The following is a 22,445-nucleotide window of genomic DNA, read 5'->3' on the forward strand; positions in this document are numbered from 1 at the left end:
GGAAGATCCCACATGCCGCGAAGCAACTAAACCCGTGCGCCACAACTACTGAGCCTGCACTCTAGAGCCTGCAAGGCACAACTACTGAGCCTGTGAGCCACAGCTACTGAAGCCCACGCGCCTAGAGCCCGTGCTCCGCCACAAGAGAAGCCACCGCAATGAGAAGCCCGTGCACCGCAACAAAGACTAGCCCCTCGCTCGCTGCAACTAGAGTAAGCCCGCGTGCAGCAACAAAGACCCAATGCAGCCCCAAATTAATTAATTAATTAATTTTTTAAAAAAGATTAGGGAACTAAGTCAAATAATGCTTAGTTCCCTAAGATTAGTAGGAAACTAAGCATTATTAAAAATTAAATTGACACAGTTGTCTCAGGGAGGAGTGAAGCAAGGAACTGTGACTTTTCATTATAACCCCATCTGTGCATATATTACTTCAATAGTAGTACATAGGGCAGAGAAAAGTAAGAGTGCGGAAAACATTCAAAATAAAAAGCCTACTAACTACGTAGACGATTCCAGTTTTTTCTGTTCCATCAGAATCCACTTGGAAAATATATAAAGGGACCAAGGTCAATAAAAGCTTATCTGGTGACTGAAAATCTTCAAAAGGACTGACGCGTTGGAAGGAGTCTGAAGTTCGGAGGTCTGGTGGGCATTCGGTTCGAAGATGCGGAGGGTCAGAGTTCGGACTGCCCGCGTTGCTAGGCCGGGGCCACCACAAAACCTCGCTGGGGGCGGGGCCCCTTGACGACACAGAGACGCTCCGCCTCCTTACGTCGCGCACTCGGGAGGCCAGAAGGTTTCTGGCGGCACCGGCGCCATTTTGCCGGAGCCTGCGACCGAGTGGGAGTGGAGTGGAGCGGCTGTTGTTGCCGTCTCTTTCCTCCTCCCCACGGTCCAGTCAGCTGGTTGATTAGGCCATCGGCCCTCAAGCCGAGACCTGTCTCTTATTTAGTTCTGGGGAGTGCCTGGCCGACATGAGTGATGTAGAGGAGAACAACTTCGAGGGCAGAGTGAGTACAAAGCCGCGGGAGCCGTCTTCGGCGGCGGCCCGATGCTCGGGGTTTCTTTGGGACGAGCGCGGTCGGGCGGGGTTGCGGGGAGTTCTGCGGGGGCCCGCGGGGAGCAGCCTCTGGAGCCATCGAGGTCGCTTCTTCACATCCCAAGATGGCTTCTGGGTTACACTCTTGCCCCAAACACCACGGATAACCTCCCCTTCCCCCTTTCTTTGGAGACTGATAGCTGGACCCCTGGGTCCGATTTCCCCCAGCGGTGCGCCCTGCCTTCTCCCCACCCCGAGGCTTCCTTATCTCTGTTCCGAAGTGTGGGTCCCGGTGGGGCGGGAGGAGACGGCAGGGAGTTCCCCCCGGCCGGATAGTGGTAGGTGCTTCCTGCGGTGGCGTTTCTGGCGACCCCGAGCATCGTAGAGGGTCTCGGGGTCGAAAGTGCGCGGGGCTGCTGTCCGGGCGGGGAGAAGCTGGCGTGGGACTAGCTGGGGCCTGTGTCTCCTTGGCTCTCTATTGCAGTGAGCGGCCGCGTCTCTGTTGGAACCGGCGGCGTTGCGTCTATAAAGGCGAAAGCCTTGAGGTTGAAGGTGGGACGAGCCTAATGAAGTGGTTAGTCAACGACCGCACCGACCCTTAAGCGTTCTTAAGACGAGAGCTGTGAGGGGAAAACTACGCGAGGAGCCCTTTTCCTTTAATGTCCCTTCTGCTTTCCTTTCACTTCAAAATGAATGTGGAAATGCTATAACGCCTTATTTTTCGAATTCCTTGATGTTGGGCTTTTTTTTTTTTCTTTCTCTTCTTTATATCTCACCTTCTAATGCTTTTCTTCCTATGACCTTTCACCTCAACACTGAACAATCCTTTACAGGTTTTTACGGTAAAAAAAAAAAAAAGGGGGGATCTTCTGTCTTAATCTTACATAACTGAACAAATTTCATGGCTCAGTATTTTTACAGTAGTTAATACTATTCTCTTAACTCAAAACGTTACCTGAAAATTACAGGCCCTCTGTCTTCCATTTCTCTTCTTAACCCATCCCCCAGCAAAGAGGGCTCAAAGTTTTTCATTATTTTGGATGTGATGAATATAAACATCACAAAGATACGTTATCCTCAGCTTGAAGATACTAGAACGTTTAGCAATGATTGGGTTATATTTCCACAGTCACCCTAGTAGTGAAGATTGATATGAGCTAGTGTAGAACCCTGAAAAGAAAACGGCCCCCAGGCAGCATTTTCTGGCTCTTGTGTTGGCATTCTGGTCACTAGGGGAAACTCATAAAAAACACTTCAGGTGTATGCTGGATGAATGAATTTTGTCTTTTTTTTTTAGAAGTTCATAAGATAAGCATCTGGAACAGTTAACAGTTAAATCAGAAGGTCAATTTAGGCTTTTATTTTTGAGGTTAGAGACAAAGCTATCTTTAATGCCTTTAAGATTGGATTTCTCTAATAAAATCTGGAGCGTAGATATTAATGAATAGTTGAACCTGCTTATTTTTTAGGATGGGGTATTGATTGTCCCAACAGAAGTTTTTAAAATCATGTAATGGTATTTAGGTGGTCGTTAGTCATGAGCTGCTTCTTGTTTTGAAGAAGGTAGTTATGGGAAGAAATTTTGCTGTTAATCTTCAGTTAACTTCAGTACAATTTTGGGCAGTTAATGTTTATTTTGGTTTGTGGTGAAGTGAAGAGGACTACTGTTTTGGACCTTGTTTTCCTTTAAGTTCTTATTTTTTATGTAGTCATCAGGTTGAATTTGGCTAGTTCTAGATAATTGTTACCTTACCTATCTGAGAAAGAAATAAATATGATTCCCACCCAGTTTTAAGCTAAAATGCATGTAGGCATTAACAATTTATTTTAATAGAAAAAGGTTTTTACCTTTTCCTCGTCTTTTAGAGTGTTTGTGGTCATAGAAAATTTTTTTTCACATGTGTTACCCAAATGTGTTTTAGTATTAATGAACTCCGATTGTATAATAAATATATTCACCTGTTACCTTTTCTTTTTTTTTTTGGTAGGTTGAGGTATCTGTCTTTATTCATAATTGGGTGAAGAATTAAAATGCCAGAAACTTTTCTGAGGGTGTATGCTTTGTCGTCGTTGTTGTTGTTCTCTTAAAGCAGTTTCATATTCACCAGTGCTTTTGGTTTTTAAACTATAGTGATCTTTTATCAACTAACCACAAACCAGCAATTTAAAAAGGTTTTATAGAATACAGTTGTTGTGTTATCTTTGAATCTAAATGTAGTAACCTTTTAGAGAGCCTCAGAAAAACGATTTTCAAATGATGTTTCTGAGGTGTTTTAAGTAGTTATTATACTTCAAGCTTTTTGACTAAAACAAATTAGAGAAAACATTGATAGGTCAATATTCAGATTTCATTTGCTTTATGTACAGAATAAACAACACATTTTAACCCCATCTTATTGAAAAGATATTTAAAATTAGAGGGTAAGTTCCTAGAGACTGCGGAACATATTAAAGAAACAGGACTCGTACTAATAGTTCCTACTTCTATAGCATTTTAGGATCTCCTCCCCTCCCCGCCATCTTTGACATATTTTCTCATATACTGCTCATAATCTTGCAAGGGCTGGAGAACTCTTAGCATTTTAAGAAATTAAAAACCGAGGCCCAGAAGACCATGCAGCCAGAAATCTGAGATTTACAAGTCCCAGTGCATTGCTCATTGTACACTTAAACTATGCCGTGTATATAGTTTGATTACGTTTTTGAAAGGAGCACTATGCACTTCAGTGTCTCAGAGCCATTAATGGAGTTTGCTGAAAACAGTGACAGGAGCTTAATTTTCCATTATATATTAATATCTCTTGCATTTTCAAAGGACTGGAGTAAAACAGCTTTAGGAAAGTAAATGTAATTGCCGGATTTTGTTATAAGTAACCCTAAGAGTTAACCAACCAATTTCCCTTCCGCCTGGGGTGAAACTGTTGAGCATCCACTACCTTTTTAGTAAAGGCCAGGTGTTCTTAAGGGAAAGAGAGCTTGGAGTCTGATTTGAGATGACTGACAGCTCACATCTGGGTAAAAGTAAGTATATAATCAAGTGCTGTGTGATAGAATTAATAAGGAATTCAGAAAATAAAGCTGAGCAGTTTCGTGAGCTTAGAGGAAAGGGAAAGCTTTATCTAATATGTAAAACTTATGCTGGACATTATGATAAGGGAAATACGAATATTGATTATAAGGATGAGACAAGGAAGAGGTTGCTGGACTAATGAGACATGATAGATTTGACTGTGTAGTCAGATAATGGAGGATTTTGAATTCTAGATTTAGGAATTTGGACTTAATCCAATATGCAGTAAGGAGCCATCTATGGATTTTTAATTCTGGGAGTGGCGAAATGAAAGGAATTTTAGCAAAGAACAGAGACCAATATAGGAAGAGCAGCAGGGCACACTTGAAATATTTAAGGAAGGAGCTTATGAAAAATCTGATCTAAACTGGACAGCAGTGGGATGTAAAGAATGAGCGAGACATTTTTAAGGGATCCAGGAGAATAGTGGTGCCATTAAAATATCAATAAGTAGGTCCATTAAAGCAGTTTGCTTGGGACATTATATCAAGTTAACAGAATTTTAAGTGGAAATGTCTTTTGGAGCTGGGAGTGAGGTTGGCACTTGGTCTATGACTTTGAATGTCATCTTCAGAAAAAGAATACAACTTCAACTAAAATTCAATCTCAAAAAATTTTAGTGTCCTTGATAGAAATTAAGGGGAACGGAAATTAAGACTTTCTTGTTATTTTACTCTTTCCCCTCTACCCCTAATCTTTTTTTTGAACGAAACTTAGAAAAACGTTAAGTCCAATTTTTTTCTTTGACAGCGGCCCAGTGCTCTTAATAGAGGTTAAGTATTCTCTATCTTATAATTCAACAATTGTCTATGCTTTGTAGAATAGTTGAGAATAGTTGAAGAGGAAGGATACTACTTACTCTGGCGTCCTTTTTTCAGAGCTTATTCTGGCTTCTTGAGTAGCTGGAATATTTTAAAGAGACTCCTAGTGTTCCCCTTCTTAATATATGAGATGATTACGTGGATGATAAAAGTGAAGAGCAAAACAAATTCATCTGTAGCAGTTTGGAATTTAAATTTGTGTGTGTTAAGATATTTTGTTGAAGAATAGCAGAAATGGGGGAAGTTTTGTTTTTTGTTTTTTGGTGTTTTTTTGCTTCTTTGAACCCTGGTTTGTAATAATAATAAGGGTGATGACTATGCCATTAAAAACCCAGCTTGGTGACTGGCTCCTTTTTAAAAAAAAGCAGCAACAACAACCCTCTGCTTTCTTTTTTCTTTCTTTCTTTCTTTTTATTTTAAGAATACAAATAAGATTGAATCCCTGTTACAGATTAAGAATGTTAGCACTTTAGCTTAAAAAAAAAAAAAACTTGGTTCACCTTCTTCAGCAATTTAGTTTTATGTATCTCATCAACCTGTTGCAAAAGGGTAAGGCTTCCTTTAGTAGGAGTGGTATTAAACTTGAGGGATAGTCTTATGTGTCTTGGGTTTAATTTTTTTCCCCTAAAGTAGTATGGTTTATCCAATTTTAATGCTTTTTTATTTCCCCATCCATTTAAGCAGATAATTTGTAAAACTTAAGGTGACGTTTTAACACTCAAATTTTTGTATTTGAGATTCTTTCACTGAAGGGTGCTAATTTGCTCAATATAAGCAGAAGTTGGGGTTTTTAAAAAGAGCAGTGCAACTAATCATACCCATGGTGCCTAACTAATTTTACAGATTTGTCGTAGATACTTTTTATGATTTGTACCATTCCTAAAACAAGTATAAAGAGTCTTGGGATCTGAAAGAATATCAAGAGATTTAAATATTTAAGAATGAGAGTCATTAAAAAAATACAGATAAACTTTGTTTATGGACTTAATTTTGTAAATGAACTGGGGTTACTTACTTATGGTGTAGTGTGTAATATAACAGGTGTGAAATAGCCATGAGTAATCAGCATAATAGATTTTAGAACTTGTGAACAGTGTGAAAACCTCTTTGATAGCATCAGTGGGTGCTCAAGCATCAAGTAACTAACCCTGGGAACTTTATAAAAGGTATATATCCACAAGCTTAGTGAATTAATACTGATTATTTGTTCGCATGTCATAACCAATTTAGTAGGACTGAAGTGGAGGTGAGAAAATGGTAGCCATCAGATGGGGAAAAGAATCAGTAAACACTAAAAAAGAAAAGTTGAGAAGAGAGTAACAGAAGGAAGTGTGGTTTCCCCTCCCTCGTTTAAGTTACTGCTGTATGTAGTTCTGTATAATCCTTATTGTCTCATGATTTTCACCAAAGTGAGTGACTAGGCCTGACCAGTCTGAGGTAGAAGAAAAGTTATGATTTTTCTCCTTGAAACTAAAGCCCTGTAGTCTTACTTATTCAAGATTTGTAAATACTCCATGACATTAGAAGTTGAGAACATAAGTAGTGAATTCTGTAACAGGTTCTTAGTAGTTTGTTTGTTTGTTTTTTAGTAGTTTGTTTTAATATAGTTAAACCACTTTAGTCTTTTTACACTTGTTTCTGTACCTTTGAAGTTGCCACTAACACACTAGCTTTTTGGACATTACAATTGATCATGGCATATAAGCCGGCCGGTTTGTGAGCCACATTTAAAATTTGTACAGAAGGTAATTCTCTGACAGTCCAGTGGTTAGGACTCCGAGCTACTGCCGAGGGCGAGGGTTTGATCCCTGGCCAGGAAATTAAGATCCCGCAAAGCCCTGTGGCACAGCCAAACTAAATAAATAAATAAAAATTGTACAGAAGATTTGTAGATTTTACAGGTAATTTCACAGTGTGACATGAGTTTAAATTTGATTAACTGTCAATTCCTTAATAATTTGTCTAACACATTGCCAAAATTATTCCAAACTTTAGAGAATATAAAGACATACAGGTTGGAATATGTGTGAGCCTTTGTAGGTACAAAGACCACTTTAATCTTACTTAGAATGCAGCATACTGGTATGACTTTTAAAGGGGGGAAATTATCATTTAAAAATAGCTAATGTTACGAGCAATCGGTATTTTCTTTTTAAGAAATTGCTCTAATACCAGTTACGGATTAAAAAGAGAGTGAAAGTATTCCTTTTACAAGCCTAAGGATGAATCTGGAAAAGAAGCAGTCTATCATACTCGAAAGGGAGGAGGCAGAACTGCTATTTCTGTAGACTGAAATGAAAGAAGTGAGTAAACACAGGAGGTTTCCCACAAATCCTAAAGAATGAAGTTCTTAGAACAATAAATATAAGTTATTTGGGTAATTTAAAATCCTGCCCACCCCCACATACAATTTACCTAAATGCACTAGTATGTTTCTGTGGAAATCTCCAATTTTACAAAGTAGTAGGGAAATACAATTTTGAGAATTTGTTTTAAAAGCTTATACTATATTCATATAGACTTGAATTTCTGTAAACTTGGCACTGTTACTTGGCGTTTGCCTTGGAATTTGCCTTGCCATAATATTAGAATGGGTTACAGCATAGCATTTATATTGGTTTATTTTAATGGGCTTTAAGTATTAAGCATACATATGGTCAGAATTTTTTTCACATTTATAATATACTAGCTGTATTAAAAGACCCTGCAGTTATTGTTTGCTGTAGGAATCATTCATGTTCGACAACATGAACATATTTAATAACCTTTTTCCTGGTTTAAAAAATAGTACATGGTTATACTATTTTTATAGATAGAAAGATAGTTCTTTGCTTGTATTGGATACACTATAGTACTTTCTTAGTAATTGTAGTTAGCGCCTTTTTATTTTTGGCTGTGTCCTTCACCTACCACCAGAGGCATCTTGTTAATAAAAAATAGTTCAAAATACAAACGGACACTACTTAAGCAGGTTGTACTGTGAGAACTTTCTGCCTAGCTCCTGGTTTATAGTAGGTAAGGTAGACTGGAAGCCTCCTTAAGATATATTCTGTTAAAATTCGTGGTATGATTTGGTTGAGTCATTAATCTGCCCATTTCAAGTAGGCTATATTTTTAATGGTTGGTGGGTCTAGATGCAGGTTACTGAAGAATTTGCAGAACTTCTTGACTGGACAGCTTTAAGAGCAGGTTAAGTAGTCTCTAGTGAAACAGGACAGATAACACCCCTTCTCAATATTTATTTTTCTCTTCGCAATTTCAATTCCATTTCCAAATTCTGAATAGTTGTATGAATTTCTTTGGAAAAAGTTGAAATTACCATTTCATAATGAAGACAAGTCAAAGGTAGAAAAGGAAATCTAGCATTTGTCCATAAAGGGCTTATGGTTGCCTGATTTCCAATGCAGTTTGGTGAAAGTGGCATTTATTTGGTTATCAGCCTTTGAGGAATGTTATTTTAAAACGGTGAATATGACTGTGTGTTTGAAGACTAAACTACCAGTTCTTTACAATGACAGGGTGTTTGTTTGGTATTATAGTAAAAATAATTATGAAGATTAAAAGTTTTTTATGCTTTGCAGTTTATTCTTTAAGTTTACTGACAGTTACTGATTTGCTTTTTAGATAGATAAGTCTCTAAATTGCTTTTGGAGGTTAAAATTATTGACATCTCTATAAGTTAAAGGGAAGTTACTCTTTCTTAATCTTGAATGATTCCGGGGGAAAAAAAATATGTAGGTTGAGGTTTCCCTGATATAAAAATTGAAGAGTAGGCAACAAAGGAGGTTACGTATTTGTGACACCTTGGATAATAAAAAGCAAGCCTTCTTTTAAATTTGCTGATGTCTTTTGAAAAGATATTCTGTCATATCTTAATGCTTTTGTTAACAAACAAAAGGAAAATTGCATATTTTCCAGTGGGTTGCTATACCAGAAATGGGATTTAAAATTTAAATTTTAAGTTGTTACGGAGTTACCTTGTTAACATTAATACCTAAAAAGTGGTTATTTTCAGCACTACTGAATAATTTTCAACTATTGTTTTTATGGTGGAAGGCTTAAACCTAATATATAAAATTTTGATTTCTATCCTAAAAATTAAAGGCTCTAGAGTGTCACAGAACACAAAGCTTTCTATATGTATTAAAAAGGCTGTGGTGATGTTTGTAGATTTATACCAGGGATCTGTTTTATATGAGGAAAAGCCAAAAGGGAGAGGGGAATGTATTTTTACCTAATGAATTATAGGTAATGAACTGGCCTGTGAGACTTCAATTACAAGTGAATTAGCCATACTTTAGTTTTGTTCTTGTTTTTAGTCCTGAATATGCTGCTTTTACAGTTTCAGTGAATGAAAAAGCCTAAGTTGCTGTGCCTGCTCCAGGCATCTGTCCAGAAATTTAGAAAGTATCTGAGATGTGGTGAAAGACTTATTGTAGGTAAATAAATGGGAAAAGCTGATATAGAACAGAAAGGTAGCTATATATTTTGATTTTGTTTTCATCTAAAAAAAATAAATAGGCCTAGCAGCATTAGTACTGTCCTCGATGAATAAGTCTTTTGACACGAAACCTGAAGGAAAACTTTAAGGAAGTTGCGTGATAGTCTTAATAGCCTAAATGAAAATTGGTGCGAAATTGGGATTATTTTCACTAATAATCAAGGCTTACGTGGACAGAGAAACCAAACTGTTCATCCTACTTCTGTCATAAGTGCTTCATATGTCTATCAAATTTTTAAAAACAACAGGCTTTTAATCAGTTTTTTTATATCCAACTTCTTCAGAAGCCAGTCAATTTTCTGATAAAGGATATAGTTACTGAAGGGAGTATAAGTATGCATAACTGCATAAAATATGCAAAAACTATGAACAAAAGAGGTAGGATAAACAATAAAGACAATGATACTAATTTTGTAATGTACATTATGTACTTCATTGGATAAAATAGAATTTTTAAAATGGCTCAGTTGCAAAAATACATCTACTACTAGGAATTTACAAGCCAAAGGGGAAATTTTTTAAATTTCATACTTTCTTTTCCCCTTGGTTTTTTTCAGTATGCTTGTTTTATTTCAGGTTGTATCTTTCTGGTTAAGTCAGAGTGAGCAAAGATAGTGGTCAGACAAAATCAGGAGATGGTAGTGATTTTACTAATTTTTTTTACTTCTTTGAACCTCAACATGTGTCCTATAATGTGTGAGTTTAGATAGGTGTGTACAAATATTTCAGCCTATGATGCTTTGCTTTAACTATATCTTGATACCTTAGCATGGCTTAGTGAAAGCTTATTTTAAGATCACTTGGAATCTTCAGGTTATAGATTAGTGAAAACTTAAGGCATAGGTTGGGGGGTTACAGTTTGTTAGAGTTATGCTTGAATTAAGTATTTATATTAAAACTGTTCACGTTTTAGGAACTAGGATGAAACATGAAAGGGGAGGAGGGTGAAGAGTATGGTAAAAAAACATTTAGAGAAATTCAGTAAATTCTCTTTAATTGTTAGAAACTAGACTTTTGAACAACTTTAAAGATTATAAAATTGTTTTTTTAATAAACTAGTTATTTGCACTTTACCTGCTGGCTTTTCCATTTGGTAGATAACATTCTGAACTCCAGCAGAGTTTTATAATCCCCACGTGCTTAAATATACTAAATGTTCTTTTTCCATTAAGGTTAATGTTCGTGAAGAAATTGAAGAGTTTTTTCCAAGAATGTGGAAGATAAATCAAGATAAAAGAAGGCTAATGAAAAGTATTAAAGATCAGAAAATTAAAATTGAATGGGGGAAAAAATTGAACAGAAGATTGGTCAGATAGAAGCACTTGAATATTTTTTTTTAAGGCTATTTTGAATTGTTTGAATTGGGGAAGAATACACGAAGTATGAAAAATGAAAAACTCAATGAAGAATGAAGAGAAGTAGAAAGCAAGAGTGAAGTAGAATTAAAAGAATCTGGAAGAATGAATGGGTCCTAGGTTAAGTAAATGTATGGTTTATGTTCCAGTGTCTGTATGATCAAGTTGTAGATGAATTTGCATGATTACTTAGTTAATAGAGAATTGGTGATCTGGTTCAAGTAGGGAATTATTGAGGACAGTTAGCAATATTAACAATGGGTTATTAATGAGCTGAAATTTTTTCTGGAGGGTGTTGCCTAACCATTTGTTTTTCAGGAGCAATCAATATAAATAATTACGGTACTTTAAATGTTAGGTGTTAGGCATCTACGTGACCAGTGCCATTTGTAATACTGTCTTCTTTGTTAGGAGTCTCGCTCTCAGTCAAAATCTCCAACTGGAACTCCTGCTCGTGTAAAATCGGAGAGCAGGTCAGGATCTCGTAGTCCATCAAGAGTTTCCAAACACTCTGAATCCCATTCTCGATCAAGATCAAAATCCAGGTAAGTGTGTTTAAAATAATATGTAAGTATGTTTAAAATGCTTTTCTTGGATTTTTCAGGGCAAAGTGGTTTTTACCAAATCCCTCATTTTTGTTGCATTTTTTGTGGAAATTTCACTGAAGACTCAAAATCATGAAGTTGTCTTTTTTTTTTAAGCTATGGTTTAGAAGTGAATGATACGTAATAGATACAAAGACTTAGATAAGGTAGAATCTTCCCTTAGTCCATTAATCTATCTGATGCTAGCTACTAATACAAATTAAATATGTGTTGTTTGATTTAAATGTGCTTGGCGTTTGAAGGTTAACGTTTGATTTTATTTCAATAATATTTGCACAACAAAAAGGTAATTTTCTCCATTGGAAACTTGGCATGCAGTTTAGTGCAGAGATGGTTGATGTATGTATGTTGTACTGGTTATCAGAATGATTTGAGAAGATTTTTCAAGTTTCACCTTCCAGCTACATCCTTTACCTGAAGATTCTAACTGATTAGGTCCAGCATGGAACTCTGGTCAGATACAGTTGGCAGGAAGTGGTCCTGGAGTGATTCAGAGCCCCAGCCACTACCACTTACACTGATTAAAACAAAGACTCTAGTGAGCCATTGCAGGGCTCACTGTATCAGATGTCCCAGGTGTACTGGTGTGTGGAAAAAACAGTGAAAAACAACCTGGGACTTCCCTGGTGGTGCAGTGGTTAAGAATCTGCCTGCCAATGCAGGGGACAAGGGTTTGAGCCCTGGTCTGGGAATATCCCACATGCTGCGGAGCAGCTAAGCCCGTGCGCCACAACTACTGAGCTTGCGCTCTAGAGCTCACAGCCACAACTACTGAAGCCCATGCCCCTAGAGCCCGTGCTCTGCAACAAGAGAAGCCACCGCGATGAGAAGCCCGTGCACTGCAACGAAGAGAGGCCCCCGCTCGCCACAACTAGAGAAAGCCCGCATACAGCAATGAAGACCCAACACAGCCAAATAAATAAACAAGCAAACAAATAAATAAAGAAATTTTAAAGTAAATAAATAAAAACAACCTGGACAGTCGGTTTGATAAGTCATTGTAATTTCTTCTTTAAAGAGGTAATTTATGTCTTTGTATAGAGTGTGATTGCAAGGGGGCATGAGACAGAAGAATTAATTAAAAGGCTGTACTTTTCGTGCAGTCCACAGCTATGTCTTTTTCTCTGTTGTATCCAGGATCCAGCCTAGTGCTTGATTTGCTAACTACTCTACATATTTAATTGAATCCACATGTGCAGAATAGTGCTAGATAGAATTCAGGTGTAGAAACAGAAGTGAGCACATTTTCATTTTAGGACTTTTGCACTTGCTGCCCTTAGCCTAGAATTCTCTTCCGTCAAGATGTTCTCATATCACTTGATGCTGTTCTCTGCTCTTGTATCACTGGCGAATATTAAATACCATGCACACTCTTTATTCCCTTATTCCTAATTTTTTTTGTAATATTTATCACTATCTGACTTAGAGAAAAGGTAAGCAGTCCTGAAAGGTTTTTAATTAATGTCATTTTTTGTTACGGTATTCCTCCCTCAGTATCTGTTGGGGGAGGATTGGTTCTTCTGCGGGTACCAAATCCTCAGATGGTCAAGTCCCTTATATAAAATGGCATGGTACAGCCAGCCCTCCACACGAAGGACCCACTGCATTTAAATATAACTATTGATATTTTATGTGACAACTTGTCTTACTAATGTTTTTTATTTTTTTAATTGAAGCTATAAATTGGTGCTAAGGAAAATAGGAAGTATCCTGTTTGGTATTCGTATAAAACACAAGTTATTTTCTTGTTTCTCCCCCACCACGGCCAGTGATTAATTTCTTGTAGATGGTAGGCCATTCATATTATTTTCATTCCCACTCAAGATTGTTTGCCTCCTTTCAATAAAGCTGTACTCTAAGCTTCATACACAAGATTTGTCCCAGTCCTTTTGTCATCTTCATTTTCATTCCTTCCTTTATAAGTATCCTAATTCCTAGCAGATTATACTCTTTTGCAATTGTGTAATCACATTTCCATGTCTTCTTGCTAAGGAACCTTTGTTCTTGGTATTCCTAGAACACTTTTCCCCTGTCTGCCTAGTAGAATCTTATTAAGTCTCCTAGCTTTATTGTTTAAACTTTCTGGCCCTTAGCATTTATATCATTTATTGAATGCCTCATAGAAGCTATTTTGTATGACTTTCATGACTACTGGTCTCAGTGTTTAAGGATAGATCATATGAATAGTAATAAGAAATGGTATTTTCTTTGCATTAATAGGCAAAGAAAAAGGACTGTGAGTAATTGGAAATAATCAGATAGGAGATGAACTAGGAATCAGCAATAGAGAGATTGGTGAGATGCTGTAGAAAGCTTGAAGAAATGAAGATCATAAGACATGAAGACTATTAGTTTAGTGGGGATTTAGGTTGTGACGAGTTAATTTAGCAGATGCTAGATTGCAGCAGGCTAAGGAAAGACTGGAAAGGAAATGATACTTAGCAGTGGAGGGAATATAGGACTATTTTGAAAATGTGATAATCAAGCGATTTTATTGTGATGGTAATGGTAGTTGATGTTTTGTCTTTTTTGTGTGGTGAAATACACAAAATTTATAGTCTTAACCATTTTTCCGTGTATGGTCACTGGTATTAAATGCATTCATATTGTTGTGCAACCGTCACAACCATCCGTCTCCATAATTCTTTTTGTCTTGTAAAACTGAAACTACCCATTAAATAATTACTCTCATTCTCCTCCCAGCCGCTGACAACCACCATCTTATTTCTTTCTCTTAAGTACCTCATCTAAGTGGAATCACACAGTATTTGCCTTATTATAACTGGCTTATTTCACTTCGCATAATGTCCTCAAGGTTTATCCATGTTGTAGAATATTAAAGAATTTTCTTGCTAGTGCTAGTTGATTTTTTTCTTTCTAAAGAAGGTGGAGCCTTAACATGTTTGTAAGGTAAGGTGGGAAGAGTGAATTTAGAAGGGATAGACTGGGAACAAGGAGGAGATGTAGTGAGGAAGAATACTTCTTCCTCTGAAAGGGGAAACGAGCTGAGAATAAGCAGGGATATACATACGTATAGGTCCTTGGCATTGTCAAAAGTTCAGAAAGCGAAAGTAAAACCAATGAATCATGAACATAATTAGTAAAAATTTACTGTACACATACCAAAAAGACACTTTGCAAACTGGGAGCAAACCAAACATGGAATGAGGCTCAGTGGTATGTTGTTACAAAGCAGCTTATATGGTGAGCAGGCAGTATCTTCACAGTATTTGGTGATTAAGGTAAATTAATGACTGACCTGGTTTTGTCTGCTCAGGGAGCCTTCATTTGGTGTCCGTTTGCTTTTGATTTTAACAGCGTTAGCCATTTTGTTCCAGTATTTTTACCTAAATTTATTTCTCTCAAAGGTCGAGGTCAAGGAGGCATTCTCATAGACGTTACACTCGATCCAGATCCCATTCTCACTCTCATAGGAGACGATCTCGAAGTAGGTCCTATACACCAGAATACCGGCGTCGCAGGAGCCGAAGTCATTCTCCAATGTCTAACCGGAGAAGACATACAGGCAGCAGGGTATGTGTTTTTTAAAAGTTAATGAGGGACTTCCCTGGTGGTCCAGTGGTTGAGAATCCACCTTCCAGTGCAGGGGATGCAGGTTCGATCCGTGGTCGGGGAACTAAGATCCCACATGCTGCAGGGCAACTAAGCCCGTGCTCTAGAGCCTGCACGCCACAACAAAGATTCCGAGTGCTGCAGCTAAGACCTGACGCAGCCAAATAAATAAATTAAAAAAAAAAAAGTTAATGAAAGCTTATTTTGTCTTTCTGTGTATTTAGTCATAGTATAACATCTTTTATGGGAGCTACAGCACTGTTTAAGAGTGGTACTTCAGGGGCTTCCCTCGTGGCACAGTGGTTGAGAGTCCGCCTGCCGATGCAGGGGACACGGGTTCGTGCCCCGGTCCGGGAAGATCCCACATGGAGCGGAGCGGCTGGGCCCGTGAGCCATGGCCGCTGAGCCTGCGCGTCCGGAGCCTGTTGCTCTGCAACGGGAGAGGCCCGCGTACCGCAAAAAAAAAAAAAAAAAAAAATGGTACTTCAGAAACATCCTTGGCTATATGAATATTGTTATATGCATTCAAGTGTGTTCTCTTTTTTTGACTTTTGAGTTGTTAAAAGAAACGAAATTTGGGGACTTCCCTGGTGGTGCAGTGGTTAAGAATCCACCTGCCAATGCAGGGGACAAGGGTTTGAGCCCTGGTCCAGGAAGATCCCACGTGCCGCGGAGCAGCTAATCCTCGTGCCACAGCTACTGAAGCCCGCGTGCCTAGAGCCCATGTGCTCAGAGCCCATGCTCCACAACAAGAGAAGCCACTGCAGTGAGAAGCCCGTGCACCGCAATGAAGAGCAGCCCCCGCTCACTGCAACTAGAGAAAGCCCGTGCGCAGCAACGAAGACCCAACACAGCCTAAAATAAATAAATTTATTTTTAAAAAAGAAAGAAATTTGGGAAGAAGCAATATGTTCCAAGAATTGAATTGAAAAGCTGAGTTGAAAATACTGAGATTAAAAGTTTTACCATGGGAAGGGGGTAGCAAGGAAACAGCAAAAGCTCTGTAGTAATAGTAATAGCTAACACTTATATTGAGCAATGTGCAAAGTTTCTCAATGAAGTAATACTTTTAATCTCTCTTTGAATCAAGTTACCTTATTATTGATAAGGAAATTGAGTCTTGGATATGTGACATTCAGGTTTGTTTGTATTTAACCATGGTGGAGTCTGCTATTATTTAATGATGTTTTGAAATTTGCACATTAATTTTTCAAATCTGGATTATGGGAACCTTGAAAGATTATCCTTGCTAAAGAATAAAAATTGAGGAGGAGAATCTAATCAGCAATTGCAGATGAATTCAAGGTTGAGTACAAATCTATAAGGGATATAAAACATTTGAATAAACTAAAAATATGGCATTAAACTAAGGATGAATTCTTAGGATACGTTCTGAAAATTGCTGGGCTAGAAAGTTAGGGACATTTTTATTCAGGATGCAGCCTGAAGTATATTCTAAAGAAGGCTTGAGTGTACTATGAACTGTAAAATATAGCTCCCCTGTTTTTTTTTCTTTTAAATTCTTGTTTCCAAGTGACTTGAAACAATATAGTCTTTGTGTATTGGGTGAAGTGTTCTAAGCAAAGTATTTCTGTGTGTTTTTATTTTAATTTGGAGCTTAAAATTAAATAACATCTTTATTCAACAGGCAAATCCAGATCCCAACACGTGTCTAGGAGTGTTTGGCCTCAGTTTGTACACAACAGAGAGAGATCTTCGCGAAGTATTTTCTCGATATGGACCATTGAGTGGTGTCAATGTGGTTTATGACCAGCGAACTGGACGGTCGCGAGGATTTGCTTTTGTTTATTTCGAGAGAATAGATGACTCAAAGGAGGTAATTTTGTTTTTGTAATTATTTGTTATTTTGAAAATTTTCTGATGTGCATTATTTAGTATAAAGTTACTGTTAAAAGCTGATTGATAAACTCCCAGTTCCATAAACACTATGTCCTTTTTTCATTGTCTGACATGATTTAAACTCTACCTCTCAGTATTAGAATTGGAATGGCCAGTTTCACTTTCCAGCTAATACTCTCTGGTATAGGCATATCTTTATTGAAATCTGGCTTTGTAAAGTGAGGTTATGTGTTTGAGTTAATGGAAAAGGTGAAGTATATATAAGTGTTCTCTTTTGAATAACCCTTATTCATGCTCCAAGCAAATGATTACATTGACCTTTTAAAAGAATAGTGTTTAGGGCTTCCTTGCTTGCGCAGTGGTTAAGAATCTGCCTGCCAGTGCAGGGGACACGGGTTCGAGCCCTGGCCCAGGAAGATCCCCCATGCTGCAGAGCAACTAAGCCCATGAGCCACAACTACTGAGCCTGCACTCTAGAGCCCGTGAACAACTGCTGGGCCCGCATGTGACAACTACTGAAGCCCGCGTGCCTACAGCTCGTGGTCCGCAACAAGAGAAGCCATCGCAGTGAGAAGGTCACGCACCACAACTAAGACCCAATGCAACAACAACAAAAAAAGAATTATGTTTAGGTTTAATCTGTTTAATTTTTGTAAGTGTCTATAATTAGCTCCCTGTCTATACAGAGCTTTGTTTATCTGTTCTCTTAAAATTCATCTACCATTCTGTTCTATAAATGAAAAATAATACATGGAAAGAATTGGTACTTTTTCATTTTTGTTTAGTGCCATTCTTAATTTGCCCAACAGAATGATCCTAATCAATGTCAGGGATTTGAAATAGTGCTATTCTAATGTTCTATAGATAATGGATTATAGAGGAAGCAGTAGGCTTGCCTTCTCTATATTAAAAGTTCATGGTGACTGAATTAGCAAATTCCATTTTAAGGAATTTTTGAAGGTCATTTGTTAAAGAAATGGAAGGTACTGGCATTTCTTTTTTGTACCCTTTTACACGTGACAGTAGTTGGCTGTGGGTCATTATTGCTCTTTGCATCAACAGTGTTTGATTGCGGTGTAAGCAGTCGTAATGAAAGAGTATCTTTCAAAAATAATAGATGCTCTTGATATTTGGTGGTGGAGGCCAGGGATGATACTAAACATGCTACAGTGCACAGGATAGCCACCCGCAACACGGAATTAGCAGGCCCCAACTGTATCAGTAGTGGTGTGGTTGAAAAACGCTGGATAATTCTAACAAAATAATGCTCTGAGTTGAAGACATTTATGTTATAGACATTATGATAGACACAGTAATGGTGTTTTTTACTGTTACATGTTTGTGATTGGTTTATTCCTGTTCTTGATAAAGGTGTAAATTTAGAAATACCAGGATATCTTACCTGGTGAAAGTTTGCAAAGTGCGAACAATATCATAATTAAACATTTTTTTAATATGAAACTTGTTTGTCCGGTATTTTCACACACCTCCTCCTCTTAGGTTTATTTCTGGATAAGATAAAATGAAAATGGCAACTTTACTTAGTTCCTGAGAACTTCTTAAAATGTGTTAAAGTGGTTGGATTCATTTTTGCATTTATTGGTATTCGTACCAAAGGGCAGTGTTTCGGAATGTGAGCACAGACATAAAGACAGCACTTGCTGGCCGATTAAGAAGTTCCTTTATATTTAGAGTTCACTAGGTGGCAGTGTGTTACTTAAGGAATGGCTCGACAAGTTTTTAAGGAATGGCTTGACAAGTTTAGACTTGTCCACTGAGTTGCAGTTTCTGCTTTGAGTTGCTCAGACTGAAGCTAGTTACTGAAGCCTCAGAATTCTGCAGGCTTCCCCAGGTTATGTGGTTCCTTCTTCATGGCTGTAGCTGCCCCTAGTCTTGCAGCAGAGGCCTGCTTAAGTGTCCATGTGCACGTTGAAAACTCAGTACTATTGACATGCGTATAGCAGGGATTAATACATCAAATCCTAGCCCTTCTTACTTGAGAAAGAAGTGTTTAGAGAATTTTAATTTTTGAAATTTCAAATGAAAAATGTGTTAAATTTTTTGCAGTTTTGATAGTTTCTCCTTGGTGAATTATGCATGACTTTCTGTGCCTGTTCTCCTTTATAGGCTATGGAAAGGGCAAATGGAATGGAGCTGGATGGTAGAAGAATTCGTGTAGATTATTCTATCACCAAGAGAGCGCACACACCTACACCAGGCATATACATGGGCAGACCAACTCAGTAAGATTTCAAGTTTCCTAAGCTGAATTTTAGGGGCTAGAAATCCACCAGAAATGTGTGCAAAATTTTGATTAATCAAAAGATAAACTTCTTTTCTCTGTAATTTGAATTGAAAGTTATTTAATATGACTATATGTATTCTTTGAATCGTTTTATTTCTTTGATTTTTTATATGTATATTTGAGCATGGGGAGAAACTAAAACTATTGAAGTGCATTCCTGGCTATTTTCTTGTACTGCAGAAATAGAAAAAATATTAAATACTAGAAAATAACGTGCGGTATGCTTTTAAATATTCTCTTAATGTTTATGTGACCTTGGAAGCCTCTGTGTATATGGAATGGTTTTACTGATATTAATGTTTGTTTTTTAAAAAGCCAGTTTTGCACTGTGTATATAAATAGGGACTTTTATAAAAGTTTTTTAATATAATATAACCAAAGGCAGTATTTCTTAAGAGTGAAAGAAGAAATACAGGCTTTCATTTAATGTGAAGCCTCTTCGGAAAATATAGGATTTGACAAGGAGAGCCTACTGAAAATAGTAATAATAGTGAAAATAATGTCCCTATGATTAGGAGTTGGGAAAACAGCAGGAAAAAGAGGGCTTAGAGTTTAAATTCACTGCCAGAGGTTTGAACACCAGACCTTGAAATTTTTTTAGCGCTGGACCTCAGTTATCTTTGGTGTTCAGGGTTGGTTACTTTTAAATTCTTGATATTTATTAACTGCTTTTGAACTAGTCATAGGACATACGTCTTAGCATTTTGGTACTTTTTCACCTTATGGGAAAAAAAAAGCGCAATGCTTTTTTCACCTTATGGAAAAGGTGTTGCTGATTTGGATAGTGCATTAATAGAAGAGCATTTTATAGTTTGGAGAGTTTTGTGAAATTATTCCTGGTTATTTATGTTATACATATGAAGCAAAAGCAGAATACCATGGGAGGCAGCAAAGTGAGACGTGGAAGTAATTGGCATGAAAGGGTTATCTCTTCTCTCTCGTCTATCTCCCTTCCTTCTTCCATTTTATTTAAGCATCCATTTATATTAAATGATGACAGAAGGTAATCATTCACACTGATGTAGAGTTTTCACATTTTTCTGTAGCAGTGGTGGTGGAGGCGGTGGAGGTGGAGGTGGAGGTGGAGGAGGTGGCAGACGTCGAGATTCTTACTATGATAGAGGATATGATCGTGGGTACGACAGGTACGAAGACTATGATTACCGATACAGGTAATGTTTTAACTTACGATTTCTGTTCTAAGTTAGATGATAGTAGTAGTGTTTGGCACTTTTAATTTATGTTTAATGTGTATTAATAAAAATATTTAAAATATGGGGCTTCCCTGGTGGTCCACAGGTTGAGGCTCCGCACTTTCAGTGCAGGGGACACAGGTTTGATCCCTGGTCGGGGAACTAAGATAAGATCCCACATGCTGCACAGCGTGGCCCAAAAAAAAAAAAGAAAGAAAAATTAAATAGATTTTATATGATGCTTTCTTGAAAGTAGGAAAAATGATTTTTCTCAAGACCAAGAAAAGAGGTTAATTATCTGTATTGGCCAATACTGTTCTAGTATTGTTGGCACATGGAAAACTTAATAGCTTTCATCTTAGGTCCATTATTATTTTGAATGATGGAATTTTTGGTTTTATCTGCCTTGGTTTAGTGATTATGTGATATGCTGAATAATCTTTTATTTCCTACAGAAGAAGATCGCCTTCTCCTTACTATAGTCGATACAGATCACGATCAAGATCTCGTTCCTACAGCCCAAGTACGTACACTTTTGCTTTTGTTGCATTAAGAACCTCATTTCTAATTAATGGTTTATTTTAGAAAATTAAGGTATATAGTGACTGTTAATAGTTGGGAAAATATTAGGCAAGTCAAACTATAATTCTCATTTGACTAAAAAAAATTTTTTTTTACTCTTTTCCAGGACGCTATTGATAAACAGAGTGGTTGCAGTTGAGGACATCTTTTTTCTTTCTTTTTTTCCCTTTCTCTTTTTTTGTTTAATTCTGGATTTCCCCAAGCTTCTAATCCTTCCTACTCCTTAAAAAGAACCCTTAAAAACATCTTTGGTTTATTTAGCATCTACACTTTGTCGATTGTATTGCTGTTTTCACCCCTTTTATTATATTCTTAAAGATGTAATTGTTGTCATTTTGAGTAGTTAAACATCTTGAGTAAAAAAGGAACCCCCAGTGTTATGCTTTTGTAAATGGTTTTTTGTTTGTTTGTTGCTTTTACAGAAAATTGACTCCTGCCTAATCGAATGAGGAAAGAAATGATCTTTTTAAAGCTTCTTTTGTGTTAGATATTGTATTAGACATGGTATTAGAGAGCTGCATTTACTACAAACTCCTTTTTTAACTTTCTTTTGGGGAAGTTAGTAACATAAAGTAGTTCAGTCATGTCAGGTTTGTCTGGGGTGGCATGGAGCAATCGAATAATTGAGTGTAGAAAGTTTGAAGCTATAGAAGGAAACACTTGGTCACTTCTTTTGAAGAACAGAATTTTTGAACCCTTAAAATTGTCATTTCTTTAGAGATGAAAAGCTTGTGGACTCCTACAAAACATGTTGTATTTAAAATACATTTGTTAAAACTTAAAAACGTAAAGTTTGATTTTTGTGTTGAAATTTTTGAAGTTTAATCAGTGAAGGACAAGCCTTATTATTTATTATTTAGAGCAGTTGTATGCTTTGCTGTTAGAAATTTTGGTATTGGGGAAATGGTTTAAGTAGGCTATTGTATAGAGTCCTTAAAAATAGTGAGGGGAAGGGTAGTCTCCTTTCAAATAAAAGTTAATTTCTTTGAAAATGGGACTGTCTCCTTATTGTGGTACAATGGGAAAATATAACTGGATTAATTTGGATTTCCTTTTTCCTAACATTTTTGCTTACACCTGAATGTATAATCTGTGTCTCTTCTTCAGTCTTGAAGAACCATTTTCTTTCCTCCCTTTTTTGGTCAACGAACTTGGAAATATTGAGAGTATTCTGAATCAAACAGTATGCTGAAGGAAAGATAATATGGTTCATTTCTTCAAGAAGCCCACGTTCTAATAGGAAACACACTTAAATGACTGTAATGTAATGAAAGGGGAGGCTGTTAGGCTGAAGAGGTGGATGATTTTTCAGGTGACCTTTATAAAAAGGTAAAGGAGCATGAGCCTCCTTTGTTTTCTCCCTCAAAGCAATGAGAATAAAATTAGATAATTATGATCTATATAATAGATCAGTGGGATCTATGGAACTGAAGTACCCCAGACATCTTTATTAAAAAACTAACTCTTCAGGGCTTCCTTGGTGGCGCAGTGGTTGAGAATCTGCCTGCTAATGCAGGGGACACGGGTTTGAGCCCTGG

The 22,445-nt window shown here is 37.2% G+C and overlaps 1 protein-coding gene across 1 annotated transcript; it reads left to right on the top strand.

The window, feature by feature from the left end:
- The first annotated feature begins 788 nt into the window (after nucleotides 1-788).
- On the top strand, nucleotides 789-21,901 carry TRA2A (transformer 2 alpha homolog). Its single transcript, XM_082631726.1, has 8 exons — nucleotides 789-1,013; nucleotides 11,201-11,334; nucleotides 14,763-14,928; nucleotides 16,616-16,804; nucleotides 18,955-19,070; nucleotides 20,179-20,304; nucleotides 20,781-20,848; nucleotides 21,014-21,901. The coding sequence occupies exons 1-8, from the start codon at nucleotides 978-980 to the stop codon at nucleotides 21,022-21,024; spliced, it is 846 nt and encodes a 281-aa protein (XP_082487852.1). The 5' UTR covers nucleotides 789-977; the 3' UTR covers nucleotides 21,025-21,901.
- Nucleotides 21,902-22,445: the final 544 nt, after the last annotated feature.

The sequence above is a fragment of the Mesoplodon mirus genome, assembly GCF_964341445.2.
Source record: "Mesoplodon mirus genome assembly, chromosome: 9".
Taxonomy (NCBI): Eukaryota; Metazoa; Chordata; class Mammalia; order Artiodactyla; family Ziphiidae; genus Mesoplodon; species Mesoplodon mirus.

Excerpts from the sequence above, each read along its gene's own strand:
- TRA2A (XM_082631726.1), top strand. The coding sequence starts at position 978 with ATGAGTGATGTAGAGGAGAACAACTTCGAGGGCAGA. Across the intron at positions 16,805-18,954 it reads GAATAGATGACTCAAAGGAG|GCTATGGAAAGGGCAAATGG; the intron begins GTAATTTTGTTT and ends TCTCCTTTATAG. Across the intron at positions 19,071-20,178 it reads TACATGGGCAGACCAACTCA|CAGTGGTGGTGGAGGCGGTG; the intron begins GTAAGATTTCAA and ends ATTTTTCTGTAG.